The following is a 14,574-nucleotide window of genomic DNA, read 5'->3' as shown; positions in this document are numbered from 1 at the left end:
TTTTAAGTAAAATGTGTGCTTATAAAATATAACACTTTATTCTTCTTCTTTCCAAGTTGATACAGAAAGGCACTAAGCTAGTTCTGGAGCAAGTTGTGACTTCAATTGCATCAGTTGCAGATACAGTGGAGGAGAAGTTTGTTCCCTACTATGATTTATTTATGCCCTCCTTAAAACACATTGTTGAAAATGCTGTTCAGAAGGAATTAAGACTTTTGCGAGGAAAGACTATTGAATGCATCAGTCTAATTGGTCTTGCTGTTGGCAAAGAAAAGGTAAGCTTAGATTTTATATAATGGTCTAAATACACTTTTTAATGCCTTTATTTTTTTGTGGTATTAGCACTGAATTAATATAATCACTTGTTAAACATACAGCTATATTGTTGCTGATTTCTCTGCTTGTCTTTGTTTCCATTTCTGAGGTGACTGTGTTGCTTAGGTTCACAAATTTGCAATAGAATCTTTTTGTAGCTTAAGTAATTTTTGTCACACTGAAAAGTGTTGAAAGCAAGAATTTTTTTCTTCCTTTGAGTTGTTTTTTTTTGCCTTAAGAAAAATGACATAGCATTACATTTAGGCAGTGTCAGGGGCAAAATGTGTGCAGTTCAAAGGGAACTTAGTTTTGTATGGAGATGCCTGATAAAGTTTAATTAAAGTGAGCATTTCAGTCTCTGAGAAGTAGCATCTTAATTTGCCTTTTAAAAACGTAGTTCTCTCCTGTATCTAGTTTATGCAGGATGCATCAGATGTTATGCAGCTATTATTGAAGACACAAACAGACTTCAGTGATCTAGAAGATGATGATCCACAGGTATGTTGAAATTGTGTCTTTACAGCTTGTTGGTATTAAAAACATTCCTTGTGTACATGATGTTCAGGCTAATTGTCCAGCCTCTGTTACAAAGCTTGACATTGAGATGGCCCTAGAATCTTTCACAGAAGTGTGGTCAGGAAATGAGACTTCCAGGACCTATATTTGCAGAAGAAATTTGAGCTTGCTGTCACCTTCTTATAAATAGATCAACAAGACTTGTTAAGCAGCTGTTCTAATGAGCAGAGAGCTATTTTAACTTGTATATTTGAAAACAAATACTCCTCTGAAAACATAGTACTGCACCCTTTTTTACTTTTTGCTCTATTTTACCATTTTCAGGAATGTGGCTTGGTAGTATTGTTTAAATCTGGGAAATATTTCAGAAAAAAAATTATTTTTTAGAACAGGCACTTGCAATGTAATCATGAATCTTATATTGTTATATTTTTACATGTGTAGCAACTTTGGAGGTGCTAGACTTGAAGGTTTTGCTAGACTTGGGATGTCTTTTGATGATGCATTTTTATGTGGATTGCATATTGGATTGCTTCTCTTTGAAATAAGCTTTATGGACTGCTGACAAATTATTTTCAAAAGTCCTATTGTGTAATGCATTTCCTTTATGACTTCCTTTTAAGTATGCATTAAAATAAAATGTGGGACATGAAAATTCTGCCTTCTCTTTTCTAGATTTCTTACATGATCTCTGCATGGGCCAGAATGTGTAAAATTCTTGGAAAGGAATTTCAGCAGTACCTTCCCGTTGTCATGGGACCTTTAATGAAGACTGCATCCATTAAACCTGAAGTAGCTCTTTTAGACAGTAGGTTTAAGATGATGTTTTGCTTGAAAAGTATACTGAAATAAATTATTTAGAATATTTTTAGAATATTTTTCCTTCCTTCTGTATAACAGCACAAGATATGGAGAATATGAGCGATGATGATGGTTGGGAATTTGTAAGCATAGGTGATCAGCAGAGTTTTGGAATTAAAACTGCAGGCCTTGAAGAAAAAGCAACTGCATGCCAAATGCTGGTGAGTAATAAAATAGTTTTGGTGATCTATGTGTTTCTGGCCAATCAAGTCTGAAGCCAAAATCTGTACCTAAAATATTCTTTTTTGTCGCACGTGAATGAGTGTTTTGGGTGATACTGCTTAGTTTGGATTACAGCACTTAGTTATGTGTGGTTTACTTCATTAAAAACAGTTTATTTACTTAGGAGCGTAAAATTTTTAAATGAACAGATGGTTTTCCTTTGTTAGCAAAACTTAAGGAATTGGATATGTTAAAAAGTAGTTCCTTTTTGCAAATATTGCTGTTTTGGAATTTGGTTTGAAAAATACATGCATGCCCTAAGCGTGAGAACTCAGGCTGCTATCAGGTTTTTTCAAATTACCACAGCTGAGGGAAAAGGAAGTGGATTATTACATGTTTTTTAAAATAAACTTAAAAAATCCTTGCACTTCTAACAATCTCCCTCTCACCTTTACATAGTTGAAAAATCTAAGTATTATCCCTTAAAAGAGGCATATCTGTGCTCTATTTTTCAGGTTTGCTATGCAAAAGAGCTAAAAGAAGGATTTGTGGAATATACAGAGCAAGTTGTAAAGCTGATGGTTCCATTGTTGAAATTCTATTTCCATGATGATATCCTATTAACAAATACCACTGTGAAAACGGAAACTTAGAATCAAGATTGTGCTTGCGGTTTTCCTAAATGAATTGGAAGTGTTTAGTGTTAAAACAATCTGTGACTTAGAGCAGAAATGGTTTCAGAGAATGTTGGTTTACACATCCTATTTTAGGCAATGTATTCCTACTTTTCCCCCTAGTTTCTTTTTAAATAAACAATCAGTAGAAAAAGCAATGTTTGTGTAACAAAGCAGAAGAGAACTTGAACAGCTTTTCTGTCATGGCCTGAAACAGGCTTGAAACCATTTCTAAAGAGCAGACAGCGTAATTTTCCTGTGATTTAACCTATATAAAATTAAGTAATCAAATGCATGGATTGTAATGAAATGAGTTTCAAGTAAAAAACCAAGAACTTCATCACAGTGGTGGGATCTTAAATTCTAAGCGCTTTGTCGGTGTTGATTGCTGTATTTCCTTAATAATGGCACGTGTCCGAGTGGCAGCCGCAGAGTCGATGCCCCTCCTGCTTGAGTGTGCCAGGGTTCGTGGGCCAGAGTACCTCACACAGATGTGGCACTTCATGTGTGATGCTCTCATCAAAGCCATTGGCACGGAGCCAGAGTCTGATGTCCTCTCAGAAATAATGCATTCTTTTGCAAAGGTAACATTCTTGAAAATTTCATGGCGTTACTGTTTGTAGCTTTTTGAAATAAGAAGGGACAAGTTTGGTGTTCCTTTAAATGGCTCGAATAAATGCAAGGCTTCCTCTACAGGAAATTTGTTGTGACTATAAATGTTATTACAACTGATGGAAAAAAGTTTGGTTTTTTTTTTTCCAAGAATACCAAAATATTAACATAAAGCACTTACCAAATTTTTCATTTTAACCATGAGCAACTGAAGTTTCAGGTATGAAATGTACTGTGGTACTGTGCCTTATTTGTATAATTTGAGCATTGATTACAGTATGACTGTTCTTCTAATATTATTCCTGCTAGTGATCCAGAGCATGTATTAATATTCTTTGTGTGCTTAGATTTCATTAAGACTGCTCATGTTAAATTTTAAAGCTGAAAAACTGGTTGTTTTGTTTTACAAGTGCATTGAGGTAATGGGAGATGGATGCCTTAACAATGAACACTTTGAAGAACTTGGAGGAATACTGAAAGAAAAACTAGAAGAGCACTTTAAAAATCAAGAATTAAGACAGGGTAAGTTAACACAAATCTTGTTATCGTGGGATGTGGCTGTTCTTTAAAGCAGGATTTCTAATTAGTTCTGAACACAAAAAATTGTTTCGATTTCATTGATTTGTATATTTATGTAAAGTAATTGGACTGTGAACCAACAGAATCCATGAGTTGTATTTGTAAGCTCTTGGAGGATGAAGATGGCATCGTTTTCAGCAGTACTGTAGTTTAATCAAAAGTTAATGGACAGATGTACTTGAAAGACAGTGCATATCTATGGTGTTATCATTTCCATGGGTTTTTTTCATCTGAAGTCTGCAGTTTTCTCAAAGCAGTAGTAGTTTATCGTTTCTAAGCACTTTTCTTGTCTTGTCTTTGTGGACAAGCTGGTGTATTTGTTTTTATTTCATGTGCATTTTTACACATTCTTAAACTGGACTATCCTGTACTTCTTCCTTTTCTGTGCAAGTTTTTTGAAGCTTCTTAAAAATGGAAAATTCCTGTTGCATCTTCAGCTACTGTTTCCTGTTTTCTGAATTTGTTTCTGCATAATTTTTCCCTTTCACAGGCTTTTTACGCACTTATAGAAAGGCAGTGGTTTAATTTTTTTCTTTTAATTTAGTGAAAAGACAAGATGAAGACTATGATGAGCAAGTTGAAGAGTCATTACAAGATGAAGTAAGTTAGTTTGAAGAATTTATCTGCTCTACAAGCACCATGATGGAAATATTGCAAAAATATGCTTTTGACTCATTTAGGGCATAGTGCATTCTCAGAATTATTTCTTCTTAGAAGAATCTTATTACCATAGTCCTTCAAAAAGTAAGAAATGGGTCACACTACATTTGTGAATTAGAAAATATGAAAGGTTGCCTTGTCTCATATGCTGAAGTAAGAAGTTCAGGCTATAGCTTTTTATTTTCTTCATCTGCTCAAACAATTCTTGGATGACATTAACACTGATACAGATTTGATAGCAGAGTGCTTAATTACAGAATAAGCTGAGTTGGAAGGGACCCACAAGGATCATCAACTCTACTCCTGCCTCATCACAGGACATCCCAAGAGTCACACCATGTGCCTGAGAGCATTGTCCAAATATTTCTTGAGCTCTGTCAGGCTGGTGCTGTGACCACTTCCCTGGGGAGGCTGTTCCAGTGCCCAACCACCCTCTGGGGGCAGAACCTTTTTCTAATACCCAACCAAAACCTCCCCTGACACAACTTAAGGCCATTCCTTTTGGTCCTGTCACTGGTCACCAGAGAGAAGAAATCCATGCCTGCCCCTCCTCTTGCCCCAGGGAGGAAGTTGTAGACTGCAGTGAGGTCATCCCTTAGGTCTATCCTTGCTGACTTGCTTTTTCTTTAAACCTTGCAAGCTGGGTGGCTCTTAAGCTTGGGCCTCTAGACCTCTGATCCCAAGACATCTGGTGTGTCATGTCAGGAGCCTGTCTCAAAACAAGTAGCCCAAAACCAGGCCAGGACTGCAGGATAAACAGCTGCCATCATGTGTTTGCTTATGAGAGAATACCAAAGTGACTATTTAACAGCTTACACACTAGTGTACCAAAGTGACTTAATAGCTTAAAGTGGAGGTGATTGTAGAAGAGATACAATAATTTTATTAAATCATTATTAGTATAGAGAGAGAGTAATAATGAATGACTGCTGCTGCTGCTTATAACATGAGACAAAGAATGCTCAGTAAATTTAGGAACTAAGAAATTTTTTTGCTGCACAATGCAGGTATGAAGCTTGATCACATGAGTTTAACCTGTATGCAGACTCTAGAAATCATACCCATATGTAAATACTGTCTTCAATAACAGTGTGGCTCTTGACCCTCAATTTAGGCTTTTTAGAATTAGGCCAGCTTTTAAGAGGATATATTTTTGTTGCCTCCAAGACCCTTTTATTTCCTCTGTGTCACTCTGTACTGAGAGAAAATGCAAACATGCAGCAGTTTCAGAAAAGCTGAGTCCCTACTCTGCAACAGAGTTGCAAGGCATTTTTAAAAATGTTCTGTTGTGTGCTGATTGTTCTGTAAAGACTGGAGAAGGGCTTGTCTGCATTACCCTGTGAAAGGAGGTGTGGGATGAGGACATCACTTGCCGTATGGACAGAATTAACAAATGGGTAACATTTGCATATACACCTTTGGTCTCAGAGTACGTTCATGTAGCCCTTACCTCAAGGCAGCAGAAATATAAGAAGCACAGAAGTCATGAAAGTTCAAACAGTAGTTTCAGATCCAGCCCTCACTTCAGCAAACACTAAATGGCTGATTTGGTAGAGAGCAGGAGGTGTACACCAAGCAAGTGTTACACTCTCTTCCCCAAGCATCTGTTATCAGCTGTAGGTCAACAGGCAGTAAGTACCAGGCTAGATGGACCTTGTGGCGTGCTGGAGCAGTTCTCTAACTTTAATGTCATTGTGTGCATGTTCCAGGGTTCCTCCTTGAGCTGTACCTTGATGAGGTAGAAATTGGCTCGGTTCACTAGGAAGGGTTTAAATATCCAGTTGTGGGAAGCTGCCTGTTGCACAAGAAATAGTTACTAGTTTGTCGCCAGAAGGTGAGAAAGGTGAAGGTCACTAGGGACCAGAAAGTAGTTGTACTGTTTTCCCTGCCTGTTTAAGTATAAACTGATTAAAAGGACCATACTGAGTACAACAGAAGTGGCTGTAAAAGAAAGTTAAGAGTTTTCCCAGTGTAAGTATGTCCAGGGAATAATCCTCACTTGTAAAATATAACTTGAATTGATAGCTCTGAGGTAAGGCTCTTTATTTGACCAGTTTGATATATTAACTGGGCAAGGTGAAAAATTTGAGCAAGAGGAGGAGAATAATATTTGTTATATTTTTGCCACAATCTTTATCAAAAAGGCAGTTATCTATTTCCTTTTCCACAAAAGCTTCTTAGGATATCTGTAGGGTACAGAAGAGGAAAAGGGCCTTTTGCCTTCTGTAAAAGGAACCCATTGAAGCAGCAAATTTGCGCAAGACAGTTTTATCTTGATCTGATTTTTCTGTCCCTGAAACAAACTTGCAAGTCCTAGGCAACTGAGTTCTAGCAATCAACTTACATTTTTAAGGGTGAAAAGAGTGACATCTAGAATTATCAGTCAGTCAGTCTCACTCTGTAGCCAGTATGATCTTTGAACACATTGTACTTGCAGCAGTGGAAGACAGGGAGGTGATTAGAGACAGCTGATATAGCTTCCAAAATGTAAATCATGCCCGATTAATTTAGTGGATTCTGTGATGGAGTGACTGTGTTGATGGAGTAAGGAGCAACTGTTGTCATCTGTCTTGACTTCTGTAAGGCCTTTAAGAGGGTCCCACACAACATCCTTGTCACTAATTTGAGGAGATCTGTATTTGATTAATTCAGCAGATAGGGAATTAACTGAATGGCCATGTTAAAAAAGTTCAATTCAGTGCCTCAGTATTGACGTGACAGTAACAAGTGATGTCCCTCAAGATACTGGAACATGTTCCCTGGAGAAGGATGTGGATGCCCCATTCCTGGGAACAATCAGGGCCAGGTTGGATGGACCTCTGAGCAACGTGCTCTAGTGGGAAGTGTCCCTGCCCATGCAGGGGGTTTGGAACTAGATGATTTTTAAGGTGCCTTCCAACCCAAACCATTTTATTATTCTATCATTCTGCAATTAGACAAAGAATTGAAAATTAGTGAACTTGGAAAAAAAAGGTTTTACAAAAAAAGTCATAAATCAACTTTATTCCATTAGTTTAGACACCTTAGCACTTCACATGACTTCCACTCCATTAAAGATTGTTAGTCTTCATGTGAATTTTATCCTTTTCCTTTCAGGATGACAGTGATGTTTATATTTTGACTAAAGTGTCGGATATTTTGCACTCAATATTCAGTAGTTACAAGGAGAAGGTACTGCCCTGGTTTGAAAGGTTACTTCCACTAATTGTCAACCTAATTGTAAGTACCCTGTTTTCCTTTAATTTAAATTCATTATTTTTTCTGATACATTAATATGCTTTCCATGCTGAAGTCTTAGAGCGCTTGGTAGACAGAATGTAGCAATTGCTGTTTTGCAAAATAGAAGGTTTATTCTAGATCAAGGATGAAGTTGTTACCCTGTGCTTTCTGAGCAGGGTCACTGCTGTGCTACTTAAAATCTGTGTTGCAAGACCCAGGATCACTGACACACACAACTGTTTTGAGAAATTAAATTTCCTTGAGACTGTCCAGTATCTCAAAAATGGATTTCAAGAGGAGGGGCAAAAAAGTGTTACAGACTCGTGGGGAAAAATTGAGACTGATACATGTAATGGAGTGTGAAAGAGAGGTGCAAAGATGGACACCTGGATCTTTTTTGTTCATGGTATTGCTGGAACAATTGCTACTGCAAATTACATGGTTTTAGGATTGAATTTAAGCCATGAAGATTTTAACAAAAGTCATTAGACCGCTGTTCCTGTGATTGATATAACGATACAAGAATTGAAGGTGTCTGAGCTGTTGGCTGTTTGTACCGCAGTGTCCGCATCGGCCGTGGCCAGACCGGCAGTGGGGGCTGTGCATTTTTGACGATGTGGTGGAGCACTGCAGCCCCGCCTCCTTCAAGTACGCCGAGTACTTCCTGCGGCCCATGCTGGAGGCGGTGTGTGACAGCAGCCCCGAGGTCCGGCAGGCGGCTGCCTACGGCGTGGGAGTGATAGCGCAGTTCGGCGGGGACAGCTACCGGCCCGTCTGCCCAGGTACTGAGTCTGGGGCTGGGGGGAGGAATGGAAATGGCTCACCTTTTGGGTGCTGAGGTCTGTTCCCCTTGGCAGTGCATAGATTGCCACTCTTACCTGTGTCATAGACCCGTGATGGATTGAGTGATGAAGTGCCCGAGTTCCTCAGGCTTTTATTGTTGTTCTGCTTAGTAGCATTTCTGTTGCAGCACTGACTGCTTAGCAAACTTGATTTACATATTCTTTTTTAAAATATGATCTGGCATGCAAATGTTAATTTCATAAAAACCATTTTTTTTGATCCACAGCTGTGTCATAGAGGCTTTCTACTAATATTGATGTGGTTACATACTAATTCAAAAGTCTTTGGATGTCTGGAAAAACTACACAAGGAACATATATTAAGGAATAGCCTAGAATACAACTTGTGTGGCTCTCTGCTTTCTGATTATATAAAAAGGAGCCTGATTTCTGTAAAGTAAGAAGTGAAATGAATGTGAGAGTACTTATCAGAAACACTTTGCTTTCTTTATGAATGTTTCAAATTTCTTTGAAACTTCAAATTCATCTTAACTTTAAAGAAATTATTGTCTGCTTGCACTCTTATTGCCAGTCACCAAAGTTAATTTTGCACACTAAGTAGCATCCCTTATGAAAGGGGTTTTTTCCTTTTTTTAAAAGAAAATATATACTCATCTAAGTATGTATTTAAAATATGTATTTCACATGAATATTAAATGAAAGCTGAATTAGATGATATAAGAAAATAAGAATCATCTGTTAGGGATTGACACAAGTCTTGCCTACATCAATCAGGGTTGTAATTTTCATTGTTAATGCCACTGTTACATGATAACAATCAGGATAAGGTGTCTTTTTAAAAAGAAAAGGAAAAGCAGTGTGGGAGGCCTTGCAATGAATCATTAAGAGCATGAAAATTTAGAATTGTCTAGACAATTCTGATTTTTAAATTTTTTGAGCTTTTTAGCATCTGTTGAAGTCTTAATTTTATTTTTCATTAGTTATACTTTATCTTATCCTATTTAAACTTTGTAAAATCTTTGATCTTTCTCTTTGTACTTGGATAAATAATCCTGGATTCAGACACCTGGCTTCTCCTTAAGTTGAATTTTAGATAAAATAAACTTTCACCTTTACAGTATACAGTATACAGTTTATTAGCAGACACCTCAGAAGTATTCTAAATCCTTTTGTGCATACATGAAAGAACTTTGTGATTTATTTTAGTAGATGAAGATATGCTGTGATTAGAAACAAATCCATGTCCTGAGACATTATCTACCCCAGAGGTTTTGCTGTATCTCTGAAAAACATCATGTCTGTGGGCTTTTATTTGTAACTTATTTTCTTTACTGGTTGATATATAGCACTGGCATGTTGTTCTTTTGCAAGTTAGAAGAGTATGTAAATACTCTTCAGAAAAAGCAGAGGTATTGATACAAGCATTTTTGGCAGTCACTTAAAAAAGTCCAGGAATATAGCAAGAACTTGTCAATGGCATGTGAGTTACCTGATGAAACAAACATCACAAAAACCAGATTTTGTAAAGGGCAAAGAAATAGGATGGACGGAAAAACTACAGCATAACAAGTCACTTTCTTGATGGGGATACAAGGTTACCGCTGATGCAACTGGCAGGGTTGTTTCTGTTATGTTGGTAGAAGAATATAATTAGCTGTTCTCTGTGAAAATTGTATCAATCAACTGCATGGATTTCTTCCTAAATCACATCAGTGGCCTCAAAACTAGATGGTGCCAGATGTCACAGGAGTCAGTCCTTGGAGAAAAGCTTAACATTGTAGAAGATGTGTCTTCCATTGGCAAAAGGCTTTTTTAAGGTTTATCTAACACAGTATCTATGTGAGAATGCATCTGTTTTATAGACAAGATGAAAACTTGTCTGGTAGGCTGTAGGGAGAAAATTATGCTGATTCATTTTGATGCCCTCCTAATTTTACAGTTGCAAGGACACACATACCTACAGAGTCATTCATTAGTATTAGTGAGTGGGATACAGATGAGATGAGATGAGATTTAGCTTCAGCAGCCATGAAAACCTGAGGTATAAAATGCAGGCTTGGTTGTCCTGGACATTGTAGACCTCTCTGAAACAAACTCTGCTGTGGAGAATAGCCCGGGATCATTATCCTGCATTCAGTATGCATAAGCTAGCAGGTCTGATGTTTCTGTGGTTCTGTAATGTTTAACAGCTTTTCCATAGCTGCTTAATTCTTCAAAAATCTAATGCAGTGGACTTAATATAAAAAATGGATTGTGCATTCTTAAACTGCAAAGCTTCTACTTGCTCATCAAAATTCAGAAGTGAGAGATCTTACTCTTCCTCAGTAATTAGAGTTATTTTGAAGTGTGCTTTCTGTACAATTCCATAACCTGCTTACTGTGCTGATAGAGAATTTCACAGCTTTAGTATTCTATTTTTAGCAGAGGAACACAAGGACAATTGTTCCTGCTTGCATGTAGTGTGCTTGGAAGCCTGCATGGACCCTGGTAGCCTAAAATGTGACACTAATGTTCTTTTAGAAGGGTGTGTGGGGTTACCCACATGACTGTTTAAAAAAAGATAATTACTATTAACCTAGGAAGACAATTGGCATATTTCCTCCACTGAAAGACATTTTCTTTCTTGATTTTTATTATCTAAACTATGCCAAGTTTATTCACCAGGTGAGATTACTCCAATGACCTTTCCCTAGGGCACCTTTTAGTGGTGGGAGGTGTGTATGTGTACATCCATACATATTTTTATATACAGATGTGAAGTATAGCTTGATTGTGCAGTTAAACTTTATTCTTGTGTTTTTAACAATTAGAGGCACTTCCATTGCTGGTGAGAGTCATTCAGTCGCCAGATGCCAAAACCAAAGAGAATGTCAATGCAACAGAAAACTGCATTTCAGCAATAGGAAAGATAATGAAGTTCAAGCCTGACTGTATAAATGTTGAAGAAGTCCTTCCACACTGGTTATCATGGCTTCCACTTCATGAAGACAAAGAAGAAGCTGTTCATACTTTCAATTATCTGTGTGACTTACTTGAGAGGTAAGGCAAAGTCTTCACACTAATGCAGAAAGTAAACCTGTTTGCATGCGCTTTCCTTGCCCTCTTTTTCCAAAACTGGGAAACTATGAGGTTCATCTGCATATGGTTTAGAGAAGATAATTAGAAATGTCAGAACTGAGCCTTCCCTGATGTTATTTCTGCTTTTTTAAACAGTTACTGTTCTTGTCCTAAACTGTGTCTGTACAGCTGGAAAAAAAAAATCCTGGCTGCTTTATATAGCCATAATGACAAAGAATCTGGAGAAAACTTTTACAGAAGATTTCAGGAAAACTTTTGATACTCTGCTTACATATCAGGACCAGTAGCTGATCAGGTTTTTTCTCTTAAAAGCAGCACACGTCCTTTTGCAGCCTTCTTTTAAGTAGTTGTGCACCCTTTGCTTTCCAACAAAGGGAAGTATAAAGCAGAGAAATAATATGGAAAAATTCATTGTACAGTGCTATCTCCTTTAATAATTATTTCAGCTATCATTGAAAGCATCTTATCTCACAGTTTATTCTTTGGGTTTGTGCTTCCTCCTGTAGGTAAAATGAAAGAAAAAAAGTAAACAGTTATTCTAGTGTGATGCACTTCATAAATGAGTGAAAAAATGTAGCCTCTGAGGTATTATGTAGTAAGCACATTCTGGCTGGCACTGTATTACATCTTAGGAGAAAGAAATAAGGGAAGTAACTTAGATTTCTTACAGTCTTTTCTATTTTGTGAATACCTTGTATCTCTGGGTGCTTTATTAAGGCAGAGTCTCAAAATTGCAACTGACAGATTATAGAGCAGTGAGATACTATAGATGAGAGACACCATAATAATGCTGCCAGGTGCACATGAACAGGAACATAGAAATTGAGAATTGCAGTACCAGCTCACTTCTGTACCCAGTTCTGTGCAGGTGGCTCAGCCTGGCTACCTGCTTCTCTGGAGTTCTGCCAGTCCTACATTCACAGCCTCTGCATTCCAGCAATGGTAGGTGGCAGGGCTGGAATGTGTTCCATACAGATTCCTGATTGCTAATACTCCTCCACTCCAGCATTTGGCTGGGAAAGAGGGAGCAGAACTGCTTGCTTGCTGTGTCATGGAGAGTGCTGGCAGAGAGCTGAAGTTACCAGCGCTCCTGACGCCAGTAACACAACGTCCTGGGAGGCACAGAGAGAGGAACAAGTCCTTTTAAGCAGGGTATTTCTGCCACACTGTTTACACTTCCATCTGAATGGAATTCAGCCATTCTGTAAAGTTCAAAACTTCTTCCTGATAAAGTTTAGGCTGAGTAAAGAATCAGCTGGTTAAATATTAACAGAAGTGAGAACATGCTGTCAGCAGGCAACAAAGCTGTGCATACTTATTCAGCTCTTTGAAACTTAAACCTAAATAAGCAGCTTCAGAATAAGATCATTCAAAATCACCTCACTTGCGTGTTTACATTATTTTTAGGTAAACATTTACATTATTTTTAGATTAACTCCTTTGCAATATGTCTTTTGTAACAGCAATAACCCAATTGTCCTCGGTCCCAACAATTCCAACCTTCCCAGAATACTGGGTATAATTGCAGATGGTGAAATCCATGAAGCTATCAAACACGAAGATCCATGTACCAAGCGGCTGGCTAACGTTGTTCGCCAAGTGCAGGTAAATAAATGCATGCTTAAGTATAAAGGGAACATTTAGAATCTGCTTGCAGAAGGAGCTAAACCGTTAAACCAATTTTGAGAGCCTTATCTCCTTAGAGAGTAATGGTTCAACCAGTGATCTTAGAGATCCTTGGGTGTTTCCTGAATGATTAATGATAAAACTTGGTGACATTTGCACTTGAATAAAATAACTGCTACTAACTTGCATGCAGTGAGATGGTTAATATGTGAGCCAATATTAGTTTTTGTGGGGTTTTTTTCTGAGTCAGAAATTAGAATCTGGAGAGAAATCTGCATGTCCTTTTAGCAGTGAACTGTACTGCAGGATTTGATCCAAGATGTGGTTCTTGTAAGGGTCACCAGTATCCTGTGGTGACTTTCTAGTACAGCAGCAACTTGGGCTCTTTGTTAAGAGAACAAGTGCAAACCACAAGTTATTTTACTACTGTCCTTTTCAGTCCTTTGCAAATATAGGTGGCTTTTTGATGTTTTCCCTGCCTTTGGGGAACTGCTTTAAGTTCACTTCCTTTATGCCATAATGAGTCACTTAATGATGATGGGGATGTCCAGGTACTTAAACAGTGCTTCTCTACAGTGCTGTAAGTGATAGTGTTCATAGTGCAGACCTGCTCCAGGGCCAAATGTTGTTGGGTGGATGTAGTACTAATGAGAGAAAGGTGCCTGGCAAGCATCTTGCTCATAAAAAAGCATGGAGGATTTTATGCAGCTGATCTTCAATTATTGGCTTTCTACCTGACCTGCTTTGGCAAAATTCAGGTTCAAGAATTTTAGGAACACTTGATATTGGAACCTATTCACCTGTGTGAGTGTGTCAGCCTGAGAGATCCATTCTGTCTGGTAGAAAAAGTTGTTAAAATTCTGAAGGCATAAAGAGAAGGAAATTGAGCAAGCTTCAAAGTGAAAGGAGTGTAAATGACTACTCTAGATTCTGCCTGACAGATACAAATCCTTGCTGTTAGTACTCAAAGTCTAGGAATGCACTTTTGTATTAGGTGTTTACCTAATGCATTTGTTCACTTTACCTCAAATCATCAAGGTTTTTTTTTTAACACTACAGCAGCACATACATGTATAGTTTAGTTGTTTACACAACGCCAGGTTCTGGCCAGGATTGATAGAAACTTTAATATGAGATAAGACCTTCAGCATTGGCTGAATGATTTACCTTTGGACTGAGGAGAAAAACAAAATCTTAAAAGTCATGTCTTTTAAAAAATTCAATTTTAACACAGTGTTACCAATCCTGTTTCTCTTCACACATAGTATTTTGACTGTAAGCTGTAAGACTTATACTCTTACTAACTGTAAGAGTCTTATACTATGATAGGAATTTTCAAGGCTGTAGAGTTGCTAACAAGCTCCTGCTTCCCAGATTCCAGGAGACTTTTTTTTTTTTATTCAAAATTATCTCAGTAAGCTGTTTCACTGCCAGTGTCTAACATGATCAACATGGTCATTATTGGAATT

The 14,574-nt window shown here is 37.7% G+C and overlaps 1 protein-coding gene across 1 annotated transcript in view; it reads left to right on the top strand.

The window, feature by feature from the left end:
* The window catches only part of IPO5 (importin 5), a 45,210-nt gene that overhangs the window by 26,208 nt on the left and 4,428 nt on the right, over positions 1-14,574 (top strand). The window contains exons 14-25 of the mRNA XM_084226568.1: positions 57-275; positions 730-813; positions 1,507-1,639; positions 1,732-1,853; positions 2,370-2,466; positions 2,940-3,112; positions 3,551-3,662; positions 4,264-4,319; positions 7,476-7,598; positions 8,161-8,380; positions 11,212-11,440; positions 12,943-13,084. Of these exons, the coding sequence (XP_084082694.1) occupies positions 57-275; positions 730-813; positions 1,507-1,639; positions 1,732-1,853; positions 2,370-2,466; positions 2,940-3,112; positions 3,551-3,662; positions 4,264-4,319; positions 7,476-7,598; positions 8,161-8,380; positions 11,212-11,440; positions 12,943-13,084 (1,710 nt within the window). The remainder of the gene's footprint in view (positions 1-56; positions 276-729; positions 814-1,506; positions 1,640-1,731; positions 1,854-2,369; positions 2,467-2,939; positions 3,113-3,550; positions 3,663-4,263; positions 4,320-7,475; positions 7,599-8,160; positions 8,381-11,211; positions 11,441-12,942; positions 13,085-14,574) is intronic.

Source organism: Fringilla coelebs (genome assembly GCF_963513975.1).
Source record: "Fringilla coelebs genome assembly, chromosome: 2".
Classification (NCBI taxonomy): domain Eukaryota; kingdom Metazoa; phylum Chordata; class Aves; order Passeriformes; family Fringillidae; genus Fringilla; species Fringilla coelebs.
Note: the sequence above shows the minus strand (reverse complement) of the source record. Positions and strands in the feature narration are given on the sequence as shown.